The 24505-nt window shown below is 42.8% G+C and overlaps 1 protein-coding gene across 2 annotated transcripts in view; it reads left to right on the top strand.

Annotated features, from left to right (window-relative positions):
* Positions 1–24505, top strand: part of NBAS (NBAS subunit of NRZ tethering complex) — a 329816-nt gene that overhangs the window by 208404 nt on the left and 96907 nt on the right. For both annotated transcript variants that reach the window (XM_047744603.1, XM_047744602.1), the window contains exons 39-41: positions 10087–10163; positions 10544–10681; positions 22869–23098. In XM_047744603.1, the coding sequence (XP_047600559.1) occupies positions 10087–10163; positions 10544–10681; positions 22869–23098 (445 nt within the window). The remainder of the gene's footprint in view (positions 1–10086; positions 10164–10543; positions 10682–22868; positions 23099–24505) is intronic.

The following is a 24505-nucleotide window of genomic DNA, read 5'->3' as shown; positions in this document are numbered from 1 at the left end:
AAATGCTATTAGTACATTATCTTACTTAATAACAGACCACCAGATACTTACCATTAGTCCTATTTTAGAGATAAAGAACCATGTCTCAGAGACGTGAAACCATTGTGGTTTTTGCTGTTGCTGTTGGGAGTTACACAAGCCAGTGGTTGGTTGAACATCCAGATTCAGCTTTGTCTGATCACTGCGGTGGGGGTCCTGCCCACGTTTCAGCCATCTCTGCAAGGCACTGTGCTAGACCCTGAATCAAGAAATGGAGTAACAGGGACAAAAACATGCCCGTGGTGTTACTTATTTTGGTATAGTTCTATTGGTATATTCCATTCCAAACTTGCCAACCTGTTAACAATTAGCATTTTTGCAAAGTGGAGTTTGTGCTGAGAAGATAAAATTGTCCCAAAGAGTAAAAATAACTCACAGTGGAATTATGGTTTATTCCCCTTTCAGTGGACCACACGTGACCTTTCCATACAGTGAAGTTCTGCAGGTAGCAGAGAAATAGGAGGTGTCCTCTGTTTCACACATGTGTTCCTCAAACGTGCTTCTGCCTAAGTGATCTTTAATTATTTGCTTATGGGTCAAACTTGGATTCTTGAGAGGGTTTGCATGCATAGACGCTAAGACCTTAAGAAAATAGTGGGTTGGGTGTGGAAGTGTATGACCCACTGATTGGCATCATAATGACTGAAATCATAACCAGGAAGTTCGGAAATACTGATTCACACAGTTTTTTTTTTTTTTTTAAAGATTTTATTTATTTATTTGACAGAGAGAGAGATCACAAGTAGGTAGAGAGGCAGGCAGAGGGAGAAGGAGAAGCAGGCTCCCCGTTGAGCAGAGAGCCCGATGCGGGGCTTGGTCCCAGGACCCTGAGATCATGACTGGAGCCGAAGGCAGAGGCTTAACCCACTGAGCCACCCAGGCACCCCAACACACGGTTTTTCTGTTAGTTAGCCTGCAGCGTACAGATGTGTGAGTGTGAGCAGCTCTCACACAAAAGGCCTGCTTTGCAGAAAGGCAAGATAAAGGCATCAGATTATAAAGGTCCAAGAGAAGGAAGCCTTCTCGGCACAGACCCTCTCAAATTGCTTGTGAAGGCTTCTACTATTTTCTAGAGCTGTTTGCCTAGAGAAAGTGAAAGGCCCTTGTGAGGCACAGATTTCTGGGTTGTTAGGCCTCCCCTTCTCACAGGGTCTTTAGGTATTGGGCCATCTCTCTACAGTTGGTAATTTGGTGATCATGAAACATGAAGCCAATAGGTGTTTTCCAGGAGCTCTTGCGGTAGGGGAAGCATACGTGATGAGGAACCAGGGCATCCCCGTCCCATTCCTTTTTTGACCATGTGTTCATTATTCATGGAAGGAATGGTCCTTCAGTGTCCCTGTACTTGGAATGTGAAGTTAAGGAAGACATGGTCCTGTCTTGAGAGGGCTTACTGTTAAGGCGAGGAGACAGACTAATTTGTGTACGATAAGGGCTGTAACAGTCCCACAAGAGGCGCTGCGATTACAGACGTGTGACATCGGAGTGGAAAGGGGGTTTGAAGAGGCTTCTGGGAGCTGGTGATACTCGACCCGGGTGTTGAAGGATGAACAGGGCAATGCAGATCAAAAGAGCGGGGTGGCTGGGAATTGAGAGAGAGGTGGGTTGGGAGAGGGACAAGGGGCGTATTTTGGAAGAGGAAATAAAATTCACAGAAGCAAAGATGGCAAACATCACGGTTTTCCCAGGATTTGAAGATTATTCTGATACCTGGAAAGGAGAATATATGTGGGCAACCAGGGAGGAAACAAGGCAACACGAGGCTGGGAAGCGGGGTAAGGCCTCTTGTGCTAAGTTGAACGTTTTAAATGAACCTTCCACGGAAAGCTGTAGGGGTTTCAAGCAGAAGAGTATTATTGAGTTTTTCTTTACCTCATTATCTGTAAAATGGGCACAGTAGCTTGTAGGTTCTGTCCGTGGACTGTTGCTTGCCAGTGGTGATGATGGGCCCTCGTGGGCACCGTTTCGTAGACGGGTCCCCAGACTGCGTTAACGTTCTCAGAGTCCTCGCTGGCGGTAGCCGATCCAATTATCAGTTCCTCTGGTTTCCAAGGCCGGCGGCTATCATTCTCCATCCTTGTTTCACACTAGAACCCCTTAGGGAATTCTTAAGAAGTACTAAAGCCCGGGATCCAGTATAGACCCTGTATTTCAGAACCTTTGAAGTGCGGCCCATGTATGACATGAGTTTCAGAGTAGCAGTTTGGTTGTTAAGCTGTGGTTCAGACCCTTTGGAACTTTCACTTAACATTTCCAGCATCTCCCCACCTCCCGACCCCCTCATCATGTCTCTTCTTCAAACTGACACACTTGCTTTCTGAGCCTCTCCCCCGATCGTCTGGAGAAAGCCGCCCAAACCTTTGATGTCTGGGTCTGGGCTCTCCCACCTGAGGGCAGACCCCGAGTGTTCTGTCTATTTCTAACACGTTTCTAGGGCTGCTCGGGTTTTCTGTGGGGCGGGTGCAGTGTTCCTCCACGCTGACGGAGAGTGGGCATGGCGCGCGCATCACAGTCACTGGGGCCGAAGTCCCTGGGAGGCTGCGCACCGGGTGAAGCTGAATGCGAGGCCCCGGGGCGTGTGTGCTCCTCTTAGTGTGTCTGTGAGATTTTCTGGGACTGCAGGTGTTTCCTTTCAGTCCTGGTGTTTCTTCACATTGTCTTTTCTGACCCTCAGATTTTAATACTCCACCAAGGGAAAGAATCCAACTCGATTAAAGCATCAAAAATTTTTTTCCAATTTTTTTGAATTGAGTGGGAAAAGCTTTCAGAACCCTTGTGTATATTAAAAATGGAATTTTTGTTTAAAATGTAGAAGTGATTTTAATAATTTTCCTTTACATTTGGGGTTAAAATTGATGATGCCTGTTTGTAAATACTGTCATATTAGGTATCTCTTGATGACACTAATATATCTGAAATAGATATCTTTGGCTACTTTATAATATCAATATTTGTCAGGAACTCAGCAGAATTAAAGAGTGATACAGGTTAAATGACCCAAATTAAAAATTGTAAAAATATGACTTCTGACTTTGGTTCATAAGTAGGTCATGATACAAATTAAACTTTCAACATGATGTGACTTTTCAGAATTTTTTAATAAAGTTGATGAAAAGGTTTTTATGGAGACTGGCTGAAGAAAATTGATCATTATTTATTTAGCTAAATGAATGATTTAATGGCTAATGATTTCCAAATCAATAATATGGGCAGCTTTCCTACGTGAATTTAGTTCTGGAATTAAATTTACCATAGAGTGCTTTCCAGAGGCGGTGAGTTTGCACAGAATTAGTGCGCGGAGGCTTGGGCATAGATTTCATCTGATTTTGGCTGTATACCTTGTTTAGAAAATGAATTATATTCAAGATTTTAGAACTAGCTTTGCAAATTAAATTCATACACACTGATAAGTGAATGTAGGGTAGGCTTTTTTTTTTTTTCGTATACCTTAATGTTAATTTAAAATCACTGTGACTCCCATCTGTGGCAAGTGTGACATCTGGTGAATCCCAGTGAGACCCCGTGAGATCAGTCTACTTCACGTTCTCCTTGATAGTTTTGTCAGATGTTGCCTCAGTGGCTTGCAGATTCAAAGACTGAGAAACTTCCTATGTGTGGGGTTTGATTTCCACTTTGTAAGAATCCTTAAGTCTCTGTGCTGCCTATAAGGTTTTGGTGCCCAGGGACATGACCTCATGTAACTCTGATTACCTTCCAGAGGCCCTGTCTCCACATCCACCACGCTGGGAATCAGGGCTTCAACAAATAAATTTTGGGGGAGCACAGACATATAGTTCATAACACCGTCTGGACAGATGAATCACCTCTCTTGATTTTGGTGATTTGTGTTAGCCTTCCGAGCCTGTGTAAAAGCAATGAGGTAATACTACCTCCTTTGTGGGTTTTTTTTTTAATTTAATTTTTAATTTTTTAAATTTCTTTTCAGTGTACCAGAATTCATTGTTTATGCACCACACGTGGTGCTCCATGCAATCCGTGCCCTCCATAATACCCACCACCAGGCTTACCCACCTTCCTATCCCCCCGCCCCTTCAGAACCCTCAGATTGTTTTTCAGAGTCCATAGTCTCTCATTGTTCACCTCCCCTTCCAATTTCCCCCAACTCCCTTCTCCTAACTCCCCATGTCCTCCATGCTATTTGTTATGCTCCACAAATAAGTGAAACCATATGATGATTGACTCTCTCTGCTTGACTTATTTCACTCAGCATCATCTCTTCCAGTCCCGTCCATGTTGCTACAAAAGTTGGGTATTCATCCTTTCTGATGGAGGCATCATACTCCATAGTGTCTATGGACCACATCTTCCTTATCCATTTGTCCGTTGAAGGGCATCTTGGTTCTTTCCACAGTTTGGCGACCGTGGCCATTGCTGCTATAAACATTGGTGTACAGATGGCCCTTCTTTTCACTACATCTGTATCTTTGGGGTAAATACCCAGTAGTGCAATCGCAGGGTCATAGGTTTTTGTGATCCTTAGAGCTAATTCTTGCAAAACATTTTTCTCCTATCTGGCTTGTCAGAGCAGATATTTTAAAAATGATAGGTATTTTTGCTTTATAATAATTGTTGTTGTTGCCTAAAGCAATGGCAGGAGCCCAGTGCAGAGTTTCCACTTAAGTCATTTGCGTGTCAGACTAATTTGGCTGGTGTATAGAATATGGATAATATCAGTTAAAACCATAAATTAATGTTGGTTCATATTTACAATTTTAAATTACAATTTAATTTTTATTCTTTATGGGGCACCTGGGTGGCTCAGTGGATTAATTTTTATTCTTTATGAAATGGGAAACCATTGAAGAGGGGAGTGTGTTTATGTGTGTGTGTGTGTGTGTGTGTGTTTTAAGTTGTTGAGACATTACACTAGTGCTTGATTAAAATGAATAGAAAAGTAGTATGAAAGTGCTGTTTTAGAATGGATTGGGAGGAGGAAGACTGAAAGCATCAAGTAAGATAGGAAGGTTGTTAAAGAGTCCAGTTTTTAAACTAGAGTGTGTGGCTCTGAAAATATAAAGTGTGGGAAAGAGTTTTTTGGAAATGCATCAGCTTGCTTGGACGGCTGATGGTTGGGAGCAGAGAATAGAGTGAAGTCCAAGATGATTCTAGGATTTTAATGTTTTACTAGTGGGGAGAACAGTGCACCATTGTCAGAAATATGAATGGTACTGGGTAAAGAATTAGTAATGTGGGGGAATGTTTGAGTCCTAACAAGCACTTGGTGATGTAGGTCTTATGAAGTGGCCCGGGGGTCGGGACTCTGGAGATAAAGGTTGGGGAAATATATTGAGGTATTGGCTGAGTTCTGCTGGAAAGATCTTGTGAAGTAGGGTTGGCAGAGAGTTGTGAAATAATCTGACCGAACTCCCACATTCCGCGGTTGAGGAGCGGAGGGTCTGGTGACACATTTGAGGATTGCTGCTGGGGAACCCTGGGACCCTGAAGCCAAGGAAGGACCACGTGGCAGTGCCTCGTACTTTGGTGAGCCCTGAGTGGAAGTGGAAAGGAGAGAACTGTTGAGTTTGTTAGAATGGAGAGCTCTCGAGGGAACATTTTTTCCCCCCGAGAATGGTGTGATTTACTTACGTGTTGAAAGGACTTTCTCTCATTCTAAATCCCCTTTGTTGATTGAGGAAAACAGCTACCTTCCTCCACAGAGAGGTTGTGAGGAATAACTAGTGGAAATAAGTTGAGTGCCCCGTGCGAAAAAGCTGAGTAAGGACAAGGGTGGTCCCAGAGGTGGGGCAGCTGATCGGGAGTGACTGTGATTCTGCTGGTGTCTTCCCAGTGCAATTAGTCTACACACCTAAATGCAGCAGCTAATTCACTAATAGCTATGATTTATATAAAATGGAAGTAATCACCTCTGTTACCGCCATGGCAATTACAAATGGAAGAACTGATTATCTGTCATTTTGGGGGGAAATCGAAAAGTGTCCTAAATGAAGAAATGAGGAAAATTATTTGTTTCCACAAATCTGTAGTTCATATGGGTGGGGGAAGGAGCTTTCTAGGTGCTTTCTATATGCTAAAGAGATGAGCTGCACTTGCTTCATTTAATCCTAGTTTACATGTGAGGAAAATTAAGGCTCTGATCTAAAATCCAAAATGCTTTGAAAACCAAAAGGACTTTTTGTAACTTGCTTGACATCAAAACCTGAACTAAGCTGACATGAGGTTATTTAAGTCTTTGCTTTATCTCGTTTAGTGTGAGCATTCGAATGTTTTACAGCAGAAATATTAATGTCTTTGATCATTGGGTGCTCCCAGACCGGCTGAAGGTATCATATAATATGTGGTACACTTAAGTATAACTTGCTGAAAGTCCTAAACATTCTGAATTTTGGGACACAAAATCATGCAGGAAATGGTGGGTCTCTGTTTTGATCCCAAAACTTTCTGAGGATCGTTTTCTTCTCACCATATCATTCTGGCTCATTAGTTTATAGATGTTGTTTTAGTTGTTCTAAAATGTACCTGGAATTTTGGGTTTATTTAGGTATGGCAAGACATCCAGAAGTGGAAATGTTTGTCATGAAGGAAGAAGTTTATATTCACAGACCCAGGAAACAGGAGGCAGGGCAGGCCCCAGGGCCCCAGGGGGAAGCACTTGGGTCAGCCCAGAGTCATAGGCAGAGGGTTGAGGGGAAAGCAGGGGCAAAAACCTTTATTGTGTTTTCCCTAGGTAAGCTTAAGAAAGCTTAAAATAGATGGTGTGAATCATTTCGTTAAGACTCCAGGCTAGAGAGCTGTCTCAGTTTGTCCAGTACCCAGCCCTGGGCTGATGAGGGCAGAGGAGTGTGAAAGAATGTAAAAGCCTGTGAGAAAAGGAGGTTCAGAGTATTGGCTCTGAGTTGGTTGCTTTGCATATCAAAGGTGTGCTCGCAGGCAACTTGTTTGCGAAGGGCAGTCCTTGCAGGTTTATCAAGACCCCCCAAAATGTCAAAGCATTATAATAAATATATAAATAAATAAACACACTTTAAGTATGAAATAAAATCTATGTGGATATTATTCAGTCAGAGCAAACATTTGTTGCTTGGTAAAAGTAACGATGATTCTTTCGAATTCCATCTGAAGGTGATTTTTTTTTTTTTTTGAAGGTGACTTTTGTCATACTTTGAGATCATGAAAATTAGCTGTTTTCTCTTTCCTGCTGCATTAAGCTTTGTATGCAATGATATATGTTCCAGAAATGCTAGAGATCATCTTGTCAGTTGTTTCTAAGAAATAATATAACTATTTAAAAAATAAACCTACTGAAACTTAGGTATTTCAGATGAAGATCCTCCCCTTGAAAGATATTTCCTGGGGACTATGCATTTATTTCAGTGATGTCATCACTGTTCTTTTTCCTTGTTTAGTTTGTTGTTGGGTTGTTTTGTTTTGGAATTCCTTCAGAGTCTGTAGCATATTCACTGGAATGGCTTCTGGAGTATTTTCATCTATTGAGGGTGCTTTGGTTTTTGGATACAGACAAATGCATGTTAAATGGAGTGAAAGATTAAGTCAATTACATGATTTAAAAAATACTGGATCTGACTGGAAGAGAATCAGTAATGGGACTGATGTTCCCAGTGGGCCTCAGAATGGCCCCAAGCACAACTCTAAGAGGTGTGGACCTTCAGTAACTAGGGCAAAGCCACACACCTGAAATATAAGGCTTCTGAAATATAAGGCTTCCTCGGGGAGAAAGAGCTGATATTGATGAGTGGGTTCACATACACTTATTTGAAAATTGGCTTCCTTTGTTCATAAAGAAGGGAAGTATCTGAAAACAAAATGGGGGTGAGAAGAAAAACTAGGTGAGATGCAGTCGTAGGTCACTTTGTAAGAAACTACATAAGAAAGGAGGTAAACAGAAAGAATTATTAGTATGTGATACTATTGGAATTTTTTCCTCCCCTCCAAAATATGGTTCCTGAAGGACTATGAGACAGGTATCAAATGGTAGATAGAAGTCAAGTGGCAGCCCTGGAATTGTGTGTGTGTGTGTGTGTGTGTAGTATACAATTTCTTTTTTCTTTTTTAAGATTTTATTTATTTGAGAGAGAGACAGTGAGAGAGAGAGAAAGAGAGAGAGAGAGAAAGCATGCACAAGCAGGGGACTGAGGGAGAAGCAGACTCCCCGCTGAGCAGGAAGCCCGATTCGGGGCTTGATCCCAGGACCTGGAGATCATGACCTGAGTAAGGCAGATGCTTAACCAACTGAACCACCCAGGCACCCCCGGTATGCAATTTCTGCACACTAAGTAAATCTTTCTCATACCTTCCAGAGTGTTCTGTAAATTAAACTTACAAGTTTCTTCTTGCTTTATCTTCCGGTGTCCAGAATATATAGCTAACCCCTTCATCCTTTAGTTTTGATAGTGTTCTAGAACACACTCGCTTCTTTGCTCTCATAACTATTGGTACAAAATTTGGTTTAGGCCCTTTGCATTGTAGTTTTTACTTATTTGGAGACTTTCTTTTGTTCCAGTGTGTTTATCCCAAATGGCGGAACCTGATTCTTGTTAGTGAAATGTCTGGTTCAGAGAAGGTTCTCACTAGTATGGAATGAAGGAATGAATTTGCAGATGGGCCTTGAAACGAGTAGTTTTTGATTAGGAAACCTTCTGATATTGTATGATTCCTTGGAAGTCCTGAGGCTGACCGGTGGTCCAACTTGGTTCATAAGGTTGGAGAAATCAGAGAATATCAGTATTTAAAGAGGCAACATTCTCTCTGTAAGGCACAGTGGAGAAAGCTCAGTTTGTTCCCCCATGAGTCATCCACAAGAGATTTTGAGTTTTAAGTCAAATTTGGACTCTTGCTGGTGGTTCCTTAGCCCACCACCATCTCATTGCCCAGACTGCCAGCTAAGCCCAGATTATATAAATGACTTAAATTTCAGTTCAAGAAAGACACAATTAGGAGGGGATGCCTGGGGGCTCAGTTGGTTAAGCGGCTGCCTTCGGCTCAGGTCATGATCCCAGCGTCCTGGGATCGAGTCCCACATCGGGCTCCTTGCTCAGCGGGGAGCCTGCTTCTCCCTCTGCCTCTGCCTACCACTCTGTCTGCCTGTGCTCATGCTCCCTCTCTCTCTCTCTCTCTTTCTAACAAATAAATAAATAAAATCTTTAAAAAAAAAAAAAGAAAGACACAATTAGGAAGGTAAATCTTCTGGAAAAAAAAAATTATATGGTGTATTTCCAAAGTCGAATATCATTTACTTTGGATTATTCACATACTGTTCTCCTTCATTAGTGCAGATCATGAGAGTCTGTGTTCTTTAAAAATAAAGGATTTACATTGTGATTACATACGACTACCTGGTATTTGTCACTAAGACTCTAAATGAATGGAGTATTTCCTTATTAATGCAAACTGTATATAAACACAGATTTTGTTGGCAGTGTGCTCGCCTGAAGTAGAGCCATGACATTGATAGGTCGTTGCTTATATAAAAAATGTGGGAAAGTGGTTACTAGTTGGGATCTATTTGAAGATATTATATAATCAAGGCTAGGGTTTTTTGTGGAGTGGGATGAAGAGGGATGTTCTTGGAAGGAACAAAACCATCTTCACTGTAGTAATCAAAAGTCTGATCCGAAATGTGCACTCACAGCTGTTTTGTTGCTTTGATCTTTTGTGCTCGTATGCTTATTTTCCCTATTAAGCTGTCCTTGATATACATAATTTTATAGCATGGCCTGGGTTTTTAAAACCGAAAGATTAGCTGTAAGAAACCATTGTCACTGATCTGTTTGTACTTAGACTTTGTACCTGCATTAACAGAGTTTTCTCTTATTTAAAAACATAACAGCGCAGTTTGAGTAAGGCAAGGTTACTATTTAATAACATAATTTCCTGTGATCTGTATTTGGGTAGTGTTAATAGACATTTGTAAAAGGTCTTAAAGAGTCCTCCGAAGCTAATTATCTGTTGAAATCATACAGGACTAAAAACATGGCACTTAGTAAGTAACTATGAAGGTCATGTAGATCCTCAAGTAAAATGATGCTTTTTTTTTCTTCCTGCCTTCAGTTCTCTTGCAGCTGGCAAGTGATGCTTTACCAAATGACATGACCTTGGGTCTTGCTTATCTCCTTGCCTTGCCACAGGTAAGTTTCCCCTTACCAAGAGAGGACTTCATGAGTAAACAAAAAACCGACACTGGAGATTTTTCCCAGTAAATTGGTCATTATAGGTTTCAGTTCCTTTTCATTGTTCTTATGTGCTGGAAGGACTATGGTATCGGTATTCTGAGAGCAAATGCCACCATTTTAGCTGAAGTCTTAATTTCAAATCTTCTTTTACCCTCATAGGACCTGCCTTTATAGTATCTTCTGCATTTGAACGTGGTCCTCTTAAAGTTGAGCTTGAGGTGATGCGGTGGAAACTTTGAGCTGAAATTCTCCAGTGATGACTAGAAATGTAATAGTTTATGATGATTTCCTTAACTTCCTTTCAGCGGAGTTTGTTCTGTCATGTTCCTTTCTAGGTGTTAGATGCTAACAAGTGCTTTGAAAAGCAGGCCCACTCTGCTCTGTCTCTCCAGTTAGCGGCCTATTACTGTAGCCTCCAGATCTATGCCCGCCTGGCTCCGTGTTTCAAGGACAGGTGCCATCCTCTCTACAGGGTGAGTCCTTGTGGTTTCCACTCGATTAACAAGCAGAGTTAAAGCTTCTGTAAAATCGTTTAAACATGCATTTATATCTTTGAAGGGACTGGTGTGCTTTGTATCCAGAACCTTCTCCCCGATGGGTTTGCCCTTGCCTTTGCTCTGTTGGACAGAGTTGTTTTTCCAGGCATCACGAAGAGGTAGTTTCCAGTGTGTATTGTGAATGCCGATTCTCCTTGCAGCTTTGCTGTCGTTTATGTTATTTTGCAAAGTGCTTAGAGCAGGTTAAAGTAGTAGGAGAGGAGAAATGGAGAATTGGCTTTTTAACCCACTCCCCAAAAGGAACATGGCTCCAGCTTAGGACAGTCGACACTGTAGTTCTTTGAGCAGCGCTGTACTTTGATTTATTTTAAAGCCAGAAATAGGGGAGTAGTAGGTGGACAGATGAAATCTTGAAACCTGTTATTCCCACTTGCTGCTAAGCTCCAGACAATTTTGATATAACTTTATTGTTGATTTCTGAGCCAAAGAGTCTAAGCGTGGCCTTGGGTTACATGTGCCACCTTTTGTGGACACAGAGGTATGACAGATGCCACGAGGTTTACCTGTACATACCAGTTTTAAATATGAGCCTTGGGAAATTGTTTTTTGTACTGGAGTATTTTAAGAGAATTGCCACCTTTAAGAGTAGATAAGCAAATAGATCAGACTTTCAGATCCAGTGTGTGTACCAATAAAAGGTTCCGTATGCACTGAGGCAGGATTCTTTCTCCCCTGACTTCATAGCACACTGTAAAGAAGGAATTTCACAATCCAAATGTGAATGAAAGTTCTAGCTGTCTCAGCCACCCAAAACATAGCTAAGCACACGAAAACATTCCATTTGTGGCAAAAACCTGTGGCTTTCCTTCATCACTTTTTCTTTAAAGAGAGTAAGGGTGGTGAGGAGGCTTGGGAGAACCATTTACGACACACAGGATAATCTCCCACAGGCTTAGACGTGGGAGATGTTATTAGATGTGGACTGTCCTCTGGCATAGTTTGATCACGATGACATTTGGCCAAGAAAGGAATGTTTTCTTCTTTTTCCAGTTAATAAAAGATACTTGTTATTTTGGAGATTCTGGATTTATTTTGTTTTGTTTTTGATAGCTACTGCCGCTTTGTACAGTTACTTTCTTCCATGCTCTAGTAATTTTCCTTTGTTCTGTTTTTATATCTCAGGTATGTTTTTATGTGAAATAAGAAAATGACCTACTGTGCTATAAATTGAGGGAAAGAAGTGATTACATAGGTGGAAATGTGGCAGGTTTCCTTCTGGAACAGTGTACTTAATGGCTTTCTTACATTCCATCAGATGGCTGACAAAGAATGTTCACGGCGTGTTTGCTGGAGTCTGCTTCTAAGTACCCTATCTTTCATTAGTGCTGAGCATGGACCCAAGTAACCATTTTCTCTAAAGCTCCCAAGTGTGTTGAAACACAGTGAAGCTTTACTTTGACCAAAAGCATTGTGCCTTGTTATAAATACAAGTCAGTCACGTCTTCAGAATGTACTCGACTGAGATTTCCAAGTGGGTACCGTGGCAATGGGATCCACCTCTTTGGTTCCCGTGTACGTGGTCTGTGTTAATGATCACACTGTGTGCCCAGCACTGTGCTCCACTTTCCGTGAATACAGAGGATCGAAAGGCTGGCCAGCTGGGTACCTCGTGTGTGCCCTGGGCTCTGAGCGTTAACATGAAAAGACGGTTGTGGGTTCCTAAGCCCAGCACTTACTATAAATGCATAGAAGACAGTTGCGTACATGGGGGTGGGAGGATCTCCCTGAAAGAGCACAGCAGGCCCATGCGGCCCAGACCACGTGTCCATCCTTGAGGGGCCAAAGGACTTGCTGCAGAACCACATTGTGGCCCCACTTCAGTTTCTTGACAACCTAATTAAAGTAGTCCTCTTGAAGGAAAATTCGAGGACAGCATGTATTTTTCCTGTTTTCCCCTAGAGTAAATTATTTCGTACCAAAAGTTAAAAGTCCCAAATCATGTACTGTTTCTGAGAGAGGTAACTTAGGAGAAGACCATTAAATTCCACCCCAACTTTTATATCTGAAAATCCATTTCCTTCTTCAGATGCCGCAGTCGCTCCATAAGGAACCCCATTTAAAATGTCCACACCTGCAGCATGGGAAGAGACAAAGCAGAACATTGAAAGCTAAGGGCTAGAAGCAAAGGTGCTTTCATCTTGGTTTCTTCTGTGTCCCAGCAGCTCTTTTCACTTAGTAGAAGTGGGAGCATTTTATTTCCAGGTCTTGTATTTTGTATATCGAGTGCCTCATGTGAAGGACCTAGAGCTTGGCATCATGGTAAGACTAGTAAGACTTGTTCCTGCCCCTTTTTACCCTTAACTCCAATTTCTGTTTCTTCCTTCCAGCTTCTGTCCCCTGCTACTGCCCTTCAACTCTTGGCCCTGTTCCTGTCACCATTTTCCTATCAAACTATCTTTTCCTTGGAAGAGGTTCCTTGGAGCTCTCCTGTCTTGCCCCAGCCCTGGGCTTCTGATTCTTGGTTGTTAGACTGCTCATACCTCCCTTCCCCCACCCCGGCCCATGGCATGGTCCCTAACATCTGCTCCCCTTCTCCTTTTGGGCTCAATAGCACAAGGCAGCTACTGTTCGGGGTCATTGCTTCAGGAAGCAGCATTAGATCCTAGAACACAAGCCAGTAAAGTCCATGTGATGCAGCAGTGATGCCTCCCAACATGATTTCTAACTTCTTGGCTGCTCCATCAGAAACAGGTGTGCCCTCCAGTAGGGTTAAGGCAGCACCCACTCAGGAACCAGCTCATTCTCCAGGGACTTCTTGGCAACTCTCTGGAAAGCATTGTGTTGGTTGGTAGTCTCAAAGGAGATCTGAAGAGTTAGAAAGTATCCGTGATTTTTTTTTTTTTAACATCAAGATACAAAGTCGTTCTGAAGTTCTTCCAGGTAGATGTGTTCATAGGGAGTTAATAGATGTGTGAACACCTCTCCAGTTGTTTTCTCCTCTCTACCCCATATCCTCAAGTTAATTCAGTCTCCATGTTTCCTTCACCCAAACCACTGTAACAGCCTGGTAAACCTCACCCTGTCTTCATTTTTGTTAGTTTGTATCTTTTCCCAAACATCTGTCAGAATGGCCTTTCTGAAGTGGAGACTTGGTCATCCTGCCTTCTGCCTCAAATTCCTCCGTGATTTCCTGTTGTCCTGGCGAGATCTGCACGTCCCCCACGGTCTGACCCCTCCTGTTTCTCCAACTTCATCTTCCTTTGTTCCTGCTACACTAGGCCACTTGAATCTCTTAGGTGTCCTGTGTATTCTCTTTCCTTGTCTTCAAACTCATACTCTTTGCCTGTAATATTCGCCTGCAACATTTCTTTGCTTAGCTCCTTGGTTCAGGTGTTACGTCACTGGGCAGACTTCCCGCTGCCTGCCGCCATCCCGCCGTGCTCCCAGGCCTGTCTGGTGCTCTTCCGTGGGTGTTGTCCTGCCCTATACTTACCTCAGTCATAGCTCTGAAACACTCTCTTGTTTGGAATTTAAGTACTTCTCATCTCCCTAGATAATGAGCTGTTTGAGGCCAGCGTCTGTGTTGTATTTGTTGGTTTTCCCAATGCCTAGAGCAGGACCTGGATAATAAAAGGGAGTAAATAAGTATTCACTGGGTAAGTTATTGAAAACTAATGAGCAAATCTGTAGCACATGTGAAATGATTGAATCGTGTGTGTGTGTGTGTGTGTGTGTGTGTGTGTGTGTGTGTGTGTGTATTTGTTCAAGTATTTATCAAGTGATTACTTTATGCCAGGCCATGTTCTAGATCCTGGGGAAATACGAGTGAACAAAGTACGTAAAAACCCTTGCCCTTCCTGGACTTACGTTCCATTGAGGAAAGGACGTCATAAGCAAAATAAGGAAATAAAATATATACTTTGTTAGATGGTGATAAGAGCTATGAAAACAAAAAGCAAAGAAGAATGAGAAGTATGTATGTGTAGAGTACAATTTAAACAGATTCGGGGAAGATCTCAAATTGAGAAAGTGACTTTTGAGGAAAGACAAAGAGATGAGCGCAGCACCACAAAGACAGGAGGGGGAGAGCGTTCCACACAGAGAGAACAGCAGTAACGACAGTATTGAAGTGTCCCTGTGCCCATGTATGTACTGTGGGATTTTCTCACAACGTATTGGAGATGGTATTGAAATTTTAAATTTAAATTTTAATTTTAAATTTAAAAGATTTTGAAACTGAAAGTGTTGAAGAGTTGCTTAACTCCAGATGAAAAGGACAGAAATGCCATCTATGAGCTGACTTGACTTTGACCAGTAAGGTTTCCTTTGTTTGGCTAAGAAGTATCGAAAAGAGTGTGTGCGTGTGTGTCTGTGTGCATGCGTGTGTGTGTGTGTGTGTGTGTGTGTGTGTGTGTGTGTGTGTGGAGGGGTTGGATAACAGCAAGGGTGAACTTAGGGTCTTGCGTTTGGGAATTGTCCGTGGGCAGGAGGAAGATCAGACTAACCCCGAAAAGCCATTGTTTCTCTTACAATGGCCCTTGCATTTGTTCTGCCCCTTGACCCTTTGAGCATCCCCATTTGGTGGAAGGTAAGACTCCGAGAAATCCAGTGGCTCGCCTCAGGTTGCTGTGGTAGGAAGGGAAGCCTGTGACTTCATGCTTCTGCTTCCCAGCTCTGCCTGCTTTGACTTGGACCCGAGCGTCTCTGGCTTGGAGGCCCCATGAGTCATGTCCAGCCGGACGTTCCACTGCGGCTGCCGGTAAAGTCGCTCTCCCTCGCGTGCTAAGGGAACCCCTCGGTGATCGGGCTGGCTCTTCCTCACCCCAGCGGCCATGAGCCTGACACCAGCTTTTTCAAAGTTTATGTTTTAGCTCCTCAGAATTTCTCTCTGAAGTTAACATCCTTTCTCTCACCCCTGTGCCTGCGCAGATGTAATTTCCCCACTTAAGTGCCTCCGTCTTCTTCCCACTCTCAGCATCTAAGTCTGAGCTCCAGAGAGCCTCCTGTGTGGAACCTTCTCTGCTCCTGAGCAGACCTGGGCCTCTCCCGTGTCTTACTGCTCTTGTGCAGACGCCCTGTGAGCGGTTCTTTGTGGTGTTGTCAGCAATGCACGGCTGTCCCCTCTCCATGTGGCGATCTTATTTGGGGGCAGGGACCCATCTCTGTCTCTGAATCCCCAGGACCTCACCCGCTGTGGTTCCTCAGTGGCTGCTGACTGGTATCTGCGTAGCTTCGGGAACCATTAGCTGCCATGGGTCGGGGCAGCCTTCAGACTTGGGTTTTGGGAGCTCCGGCTTGCTTAGGTTGGTGGGAGTCAGACAGGCCACCAGAACCGGATGTCGTAAGTACACAGGAGGTGTCCATGGACCACCTAACGGCCCATGATTCCAGTCTTTTCAGCATCTTCCTTTGCATAAAACAGCACTGCTGAGTTTGGAATTAAATATAACAAACTCCCGATGAATCACCGCAGAAATGGAAATAAAAGTGGTTTCCATTTGTTGCCTACGCATAATAGCACTCAGCGGAGCTAGCTTTCACTCAATTGTCACTTTACCTTGTTTCTGTTTTCAGCCCTCCCATTCTCTCCTTCCACCCCGTGTAGTTCTGAGCTGCGGGAGGATAACTTAGGTAGATTTCTAGGTTTGAATGAAAGTACTGATAGAATCTTTGGGGTTATTTCTGACAAAGGACCTGTACATCCTGATGGGAAGCCCCGCCTGGAGCCGGCCAGCCGGCCAGCCAGCACAAGCCCTGGAGCTCTCCTAGCTTATCTGTGGAGGAGGCCATCTTGCCTCTACTTTTTTTAGTGACAGAGGACAATGATTGACAGACGGTCAGCTGGAAAGAGTCTTCTCTCCTCATGTTTATCCTGATTGACTTGTTTTTATATTTAAGAAATAATACACACATGGCCATAAAACCCAAATGATGAGAATGGTAGACAGCAAAAAGTCAGTGTTTCCCTTTTGGTTCCTTCCAGAAATAGTTTATGAATATGCATATGTATGTCACAGTTTTATACGCAAATGTGAGTAGGCACATTCTTACCCTGATTTTGTTTTCAATTATACCTTACCTTTATAATTATTGTAAATGCATCTCGAAGTGTGATCTTTTCTAGCAGTCTTTTTAAAAAGTTTCAGAAGATAAAATCGGTTATAAATGGAAACATGTCCTTTAGTTTATATGCTAGAGAAGCAAACCCAGCAGGGGATGGAATTCAAAATTTTATGGTAGACTATTTCTAAAATGTGGTTTTTTTAAGCCACTAATTGAAAATACTAAGTAGAAAATTATCTCAAGCAAATAACAGCCCTAGAGGGGAAACACACCACCTGTTTAAAACTTCCCAACCAATATTACCAAGAAATGGAGACTATTAAACCCTAATTGATTTATTACCTCTACTGGTAAGCAGTAGATTAAGTCATGGGGCATTCCGTAGTCCTGAATATTTAGGCATAATTTTTTTTTTTACAGGGACTTGACCATATACTTTGAAGAAATTATATTTTATTCACCCCCTGAAAAACTGCATTGCCAAATTTTGGGGGGAAAATTAGAATAATTTAATTCTCCATACTTTCTGTTCAAGTTTTTGATGCCTTTTTATGTTGTTAGTTTTTGTAGCCTGTGATGTTTTGTAATACCACTTTGAATACTGAATAAGGCAGATTTTGAAGCTACCTATAAAGCCCTTCAAAAGCTTCCTAGAAGCCAAAAGCTTTCATACCCTTGGATCATGGTATTGAGCTTCATTGGGAAAAGAGAGAGCTTTGACTATATCCTACACACACAAAAGCAGCGATTTCGGGTGTCAGTTTGGAAGGAGAACACTGATGGAGACCTGTTGGTAGCGTAGGGAAAAAGGGCCTGTTGTTGTGGACAGGGTGGTAGGTGAGAGGCAAGAGGTTTGCCTCGGTTCTTCGCTAGCAGCCCGTAGCTGAAGCTGCGTGGAGGGCAGATTGGCATCTCTGAATCGGGAACCATAGTCTCAAATGCACATGACTGGGTTGTACGAGGGTCAAATGACATTCACGTCAAAGTGCTTAGACACTTGAATGCCATACACTTGGGGCCTGAGTGAATGAATGAAATGAAGCTTTGTGGGGAGTAGGGGGTTGCTTTGGAGTATTTTGAGAGAAAGTGTAAGCTCAGGGGAAGAACTGTTATTAAAACTTAAATATTGGAAGTAATCACAACCAGTAAAGTTCCTTGAGGAAGAGCTGGAAGCAGTAATGATGATGGTAAGAGGATAGTTTGCGTAGAGGGCTAGAACTTACAACATGCTAGTCCATCTAGCCTCATTTATGAAGATTCTATAAAGAAAAAATGGCTTCAATTTTAATAATGGAAAACCCCGAGCTCAGGGAGAAGAGCCAGTAATCAGGGTATCTGATGCCCATTCCTGTGGTTTTTACCCATAACTGATTTTCCTTTTTCTTAGAAGCCCTTGCGAGTCGTCCCTTCTCATTAGTATTGTGTTTTACACAATAAATTGAAGTTTTGAAAACCTTTCTGTACATTTAACAAGTATTCGATGATCCATAAATTTGAAGACATTTGGGAACCTATCATCAAAGAATTAATTATCTGCTCCTAGCCACCACCATTATTAGGACAGAATTTTAAAACCAGACATGTTTATGTCAAGGGGTTGAACAAAAAAGGATATTCTAAACTCTGTCTGTTGTCATTAGGGAAGAAAAAATGAAAGACTTGCAGATACAGCTTGAATCAAATATTTAGTTGGGCACCTACTATTGTGTGTCCTCTAGGGTCGCTTGTGTTTACACTTGCATATATGTGTATAAAAGGGATGAGAGGGAGAATGCACATGTGTGTTTAAAAAAAAAAAGCCAATCTAGATGTAGTTAATGTACAATGACAACATTAAATCCGTTAGTGAAAGCTGATCATTTGTAAAAGGACTCTGATACCAAGTCTTAATTACATTTGGTGGGAGCTCTGCGTATACTGGGCTTGCCAAGATCCTTGTAATTTCAGGGGGCGCCTGGGTGGCTCAGTTGCTAAATGTCTGCCTTTGGCTCAGGTCATGATCTCAGGGTCCTGGGATCAAGCCTTAAATGGGCTCCCGAGTCAGCGGGGAGTCTGATTCTCCCTCTCCATCTGTCTCTCCCTCTGCTTATACTCTCTCTCTCTCTCTCTCTCACACACACACACACACACACACACTCTTTCTTTCTCAAATAAAAAAAAATTTTTTTAAGGATATTTATAATCTCAAGAGCTACGCCTTCCTTGTTGACCAAGTAGAAAAGGGTAGTTTTGGGGGGAGGCATTGTGCTTGGGAGTCACAGGCCACCCTGCTACTTAACCCAGTGGCCTCGGTCAAGTGTCTCCTTTTGCGTCTCTAAAATGTATGATACTAGTAGAATCTGGTCCCACAGAACTGTTAGTATTAGATGAGATTCACTACATGTATGTTTGGTACTACACCTGTCTCCACACCGAAGACTAAAGTATTAGATATTTGTTCTTAAATAGTTCTTAGTATAGTGAATGTGTTTGATGTATAAAGAATCTGAAATAAAAAATACAGAGGGGCTGGGTAATTTTGACTTAGTAAAGGAAAAGACATTGAAGTTGTTTAAGCTGTGTCGGAATATATTGGCCTTAATTCATTAGTCTGTGGTTGTACTTGGAGCGAAGATCTGCTCTGAAGATTTAGTGGTGGGATACATGAGAAAAATTCCACACCTGGAGGAATTTCCAAGGATTTATTTTATTTTCATGGTTGAATTCCTATACATTCATAGCATTTTAACCTTAAAAGGGGGATCGTCTGGTGATGTTCCTTTGTTTTACATCCGAAGAAACTGAGCCCCTGGAGAGCCATGAGAAAGGATCCCTCTCTTGGCTCCCTCTGTGAAGTTCCTATCACTCTTGGTCTGAGACCTGTAATGGTGCTTATAATCAGAAGCCTTCTGTGGGTTGCTTCTGTGTATGTGTTTGTCTCTCACTGCTTTTTAATTCCTTGAGCGTAAGCTCTAGGTCCAGTTTGCTTTCTTAGAATGAGGGAGATAAGGGTACTTTAAAATACTTTGTTTTACTTGTGCCCCATAACAAAGCATGAGGAGGCTGTGCTTATTGACTCCTATGGGTGAGGAAACAGATAGGAAATAATTGCCCCAAACTGCATCCCTACTGAGGGAGGGACCTGGAGTGTGCAGTACCACTGACCTGAAAGCCACTACTGCTGTCCCCGCACTCCCCTCTTACCTCATACCTGATTTGTGCAGAGAATCTGCTGTGCTCTGGAAAAGACAAGCTCATGAAGTATACATGGTCTCTGCCATAATTTAATAAGCTGGAATTGAATATTTCTGAGAAAAAGCAATGTAAAATAAATTGTATAGTGGAGGTACAATTAAAGTGAGTGGCTTTGAGTAAATCCCACAGTCCCATTCATTTTCAGGATACCTGCTTCATGCCAGGGCTTGGTTTGTGTGTTTTATATATATTGTCTCTTGGGTTTCACACAACCATGCAGGCTGCGTTTTACTGCCATTTTGTAGATGACACAACTGAGTATGTAGTTGTTAAGTAAGTCAGCACGAGGTCATCCAGCTAGGACCTTCTGTGGGTCCATGCTGATTTCGCTAAGCCGTGTCATTTTCTTCATTGGCAAAGACATGAAGATGAAGGTCGTACGTGGAGACTGGAAACTTTCTGTGGGATAAAGAAAAGCCCACACAAATGTAAGTAATTACGCTCAGTATTGGTTTGTGCTACCATTTTGGAGCTCTGCCCTCTACTGGGTCTTGGGATTTTTCCATAAATTGTATCCGAATACAAAGAGAATAGAAATGAGAAGGCGTTACACAATCGAGGTCAAGTGAAGAGTGTGTAGGTCACTCTCCCCAAACAGGTACCAAATCATTGAGATGCCAGAAAACAAAAGGTAAAACCTGAATGTGAAGAAAATTTGTGTGAAAGCCTCGAGACATGGAGGTGGTGAGCTTCATGAACAGGAGTGCAAAGCAACAGCCTGGCAGAGAGGGGCTTGGAGTCCCACCCAGAGATAGGCTGCATGGGTCTGGCCTCTCCTTCCCAGTGCTTGAGGCAACTGCAGACTGAGGGCTTCGGTCTGAAAGCACAGGGTCGGAGTGACTATGGGAGAAAGCTGTCCTTCTTGTGGTGAATGTGGTTTGTAGCTGGAGTGCAGAACCGGGCCGCAGGTTGCTCTGTGAAAGGACGGCTGTAGAAGAGCTCTCCTGCCAGCCTGAAGCCCTGCTCGTTGCATATGTGCTCTCGCTCTCTCTACCTCTAGGCAGAACCGTGCTAACCAGACGAGGTGTGAGGAAACAGACAACAGTGGTACCCACTGGGGGGCAGAGCAGGTGTAGACCGGCTGGCTGGCCCTGGAGCGGAGGCCCTATACCACATCACTTCTGGCCTGGCTGAGCCCTTGGTGTGTGACTTCGGTGCTGTCCAAGGGTTCAGTCAGTAAGCAGAAAGGGGGTGGGGGTGAATGTCAGCTGTAGGGGTGGCCCTGGGAGCTGAGGCGTGGGATCCCCTTTGCCTGAAGCCATGGTGAGAAATACCATCCGTATGCGGCAGATTTCCACATCTCTTCTAATGGCAGGTAGATTTGCTGCTTTCGTGCTTTCTTTCTTTCAGGTCTTAGCTATGTAGGCCTTAGCACCTGTTGTACCCTTTACTGGAATTGGTCTCATTGGTTTTTGCTGGCGTTTTTAACTGCTGATACCTGAGTAGTTAGTCTGGGCATTAACTCTTCCAAGAAGGTGCCCCGGAGACTTGGCCCACACCCAGCTTGTCTGTATTCCCATGGCACCCCGTGCTCATTTGTGTCACCCCATTTTACAACTGCTTGATTGTGTCTCCTGATAGACTGCATTCCTGGAGGAAAGGGTCACATCTTCTTAATGCATCACTTGGCACAAAATAGGTGCACAAGAAATATTGGAACAAATGAAAGATGGTCTCGTACCTTACTTTGGAGAGGTGGTTTTCAATCCCAAGTCTTTTGACTTGAGATACCCTTAATCTGTGGTTTTTGCAATAGAACTGAGCGTATGCATAGCAGTAGGGAAAAAACATGGACTTTTTCCTCAACTCCACCTCCTGGAACCCAAGAAGATTTCTTTAATTGGTTTTTATCGGCACTCCCAGACTGTTCCCTAATAGGATCAAGAGAGAAATGTCAGGCCGGGTTTGGTAATATAGACTCGATGTTGACAAATCTCCTTATGTAGCTCAGAATAATGGCTTACACATTAGAAATGCTGACAGCTTACTATAATTAGATGTGTTTCTGAGAACCAAAGGTAGATTCTGGAGTTTTTTCCTTATTTGCTTATATTAAAATATAAACCATGTCTTCCCAGGAGTTGGGAGTGATGGAGATACTGTTGTTCAAGTATCAGGCTCCCTGTTAAATATCCCAGAATTTTTCATGGTTGAGCTGCTGTTGCATCGTTGACGCCCAGACCAACTTTAATGTAAATAAATGTGGCCAATTGATCACTTATTTTTCTTTCCTGTCAACTGTTAGATTCCTGGTTTTGTTCTATTTGAATAATTTTATTGTTGTTAGGGAAGCTATTAAGAATTATAGAACAGTATCCCAGTGAGCCCCAAACTGAGCGGAGTAAAAATTGGTTGGGTGCTCCCTTATACAACTAGAAGTTTTTATGATTTCAGGAGCAGGGGTGGGTTTTTCCGTAACTTACCCCTGCAGAAAACACTCTTCTACTTAGTTCTCTAGGCATTTATAGTGGTGGTATTGGAACTGCTATTTTGTTATCGAGAATACTTAGATGGTTCAAAGAAACTTTATCCAGGGGCACTGATGACAAAAATTACTTCCAGGGTGAATTATAAATGATCAGTCTAATGTAGGATGATGGTAGTTGAAAAAAACAAGTGGACATTATTTTTTAACTAGTTGGAGATTTTTAAGGAAGAATAGAGCAGGAGTCCAGAAACCTCCTTCCAGACTTGACTCTGTGTCTTAACTTTGTGGTCTGAAAGTGTACCACATCTGCCATTGATTGCTCAGGGTGGTTGTGAACCTTGATGGAACAGCAACAGGGGACGAGCCGAACACTGCCCAGTAGACATGGTCTCTTACTGTTACTTTGTTCTGTTTTTGTTGTCACTCTTTTTGTTACAGACTGATCCCAAAGAGCTAATCAAGATGGTCACCAGGCATGTGACCCGATACGGACATGAAGCCTGGCCGGAGGACCTGGTCTCTCTGACCAAGCAGTTGCACTACTACAACGAACGTCTCCTGGATTTCACTCAGGCTCAGGTCCTTCAGGGCCTTCGGAAGGGGGTGGATGTACAGCGGTTTACCGCAGACGACCAGTACAAAAGGGAAACTATCCTTGGTTTAGCAGAGTAAGCAACACCTTTGTCTCACGAAGGGATGGATTTAAAATGTGAAAGAGGGGCTCCTGGGTGGCTTAGTCGGTTAAGCATTCTGACTTGATTTCAGCTCAGGTCATGATCTCAGGGTCACGAGATCGAGCCCCGCTTCAGGCTCCACACTCAGCAGGGAGTCCGCTTGAGATTCTCTCCCCCTCCCTTTCCCCTTCCCCGACCTCCCTCTCTGTCTCTCGTTTTTCTTTGTGGGTATGGAATGCCCCTTGTTTTTAATACTGGTCTCCATTTTTTAGTTTAGATCAAATGAGAATTACTTACCTGTCAGAAGGTAGAGAAAATGGAGGGTAGGGGGGAAAGAAAACACAAATTAAAAAAAAAAAAAGTGGGAAAATGTGTTCGCCCACAATGGTTGTTATTAAGTAGAGTTGTTTTGTTTTTAATACCACAGTTTGTGGAGTGCTTACCATGTGCAAGGAGCTGTGTTAGGTGCTCTATAAACTATATTGTAAATGTTATTCAATCCTCAAGGTAACCCTATGACATAAAATGTCATCCCTATTTTATAGCTGAAGAACGTGAGGCTTCAGAGTGTTGAGTACTTGGCCCAAGTTTACATGGGTGGTAGGATCATCACTGGAACGTTGAACTTGACTTCTCACGTAACAAAGCCATCCCCATCTTCGTGGTGCCTCCTGGCCTCCCCATACTGCCTGATTGTGTTCCCAGGAAGGCACCTGCATACGGTTCCGTCGAGCCTTCCAGCCTTTGAAACTAAGGTTAAATTGTGCCTGTATTTAATGGTTTTTCTTCCCTCTTGGTACAGTACTTTAAAATAACAAAGATGGTCCTGCTTAGGGAAGTGAAACTTGTTGTTTTTCATTATTATCATTTAAATCTTTAAGAAAGTGGCAAAGTAGACTTGGCACTCTGTAATGAGTTTGTATTAGCCCGAGCTTCTTTCCTGCCAGAAGACACCCCAAATTCTCTTTAGAGTAGGCAGGGAATAGAGCGATCAAAGAAAAGATAGAACAATCTGTCCAAGGATTTAGTTACTTAAGAGAAGTACGGAATCACTTTTTCTTTGCCCCTCTGTTCTCCTAGAGATTAATAATTTCGTTAGAGTCGTTTAATATCTAATTGGAAAGTGACCAAGGAGGTCATTTAATCCAACCTCCTCACTTTTGGAAGAGGAATCTGAGGAATCAACTTTACAGAGTTTTTCAGGGTCACACGACCAGGGTGGTGAGCCTCAGCTTCCCATTGCCAAGTCCAATGGGCTTTTCCTCCAGGCATTTGGGAGTCCTTGGTGCCATACTCTTGGTTTCTTAGAAGAGGATTATTACGTAGAATAAAGGTTAAAAGGTAAGGCATATCTTAACATCGTCTATTACAGTTTGCTAGGGTTATTGTCCTTGATTTTCT

The sequence above is a fragment of the Lutra lutra genome, chromosome 9, assembly GCF_902655055.1.
Source record: "Lutra lutra chromosome 9, mLutLut1.2, whole genome shotgun sequence".
Taxonomy (NCBI): Eukaryota; Metazoa; Chordata; class Mammalia; order Carnivora; family Mustelidae; genus Lutra; species Lutra lutra.
The sequence above is the reverse complement of the archived record's forward strand: the minus strand, read 5'-3'. Positions and strand labels throughout refer to the sequence as shown.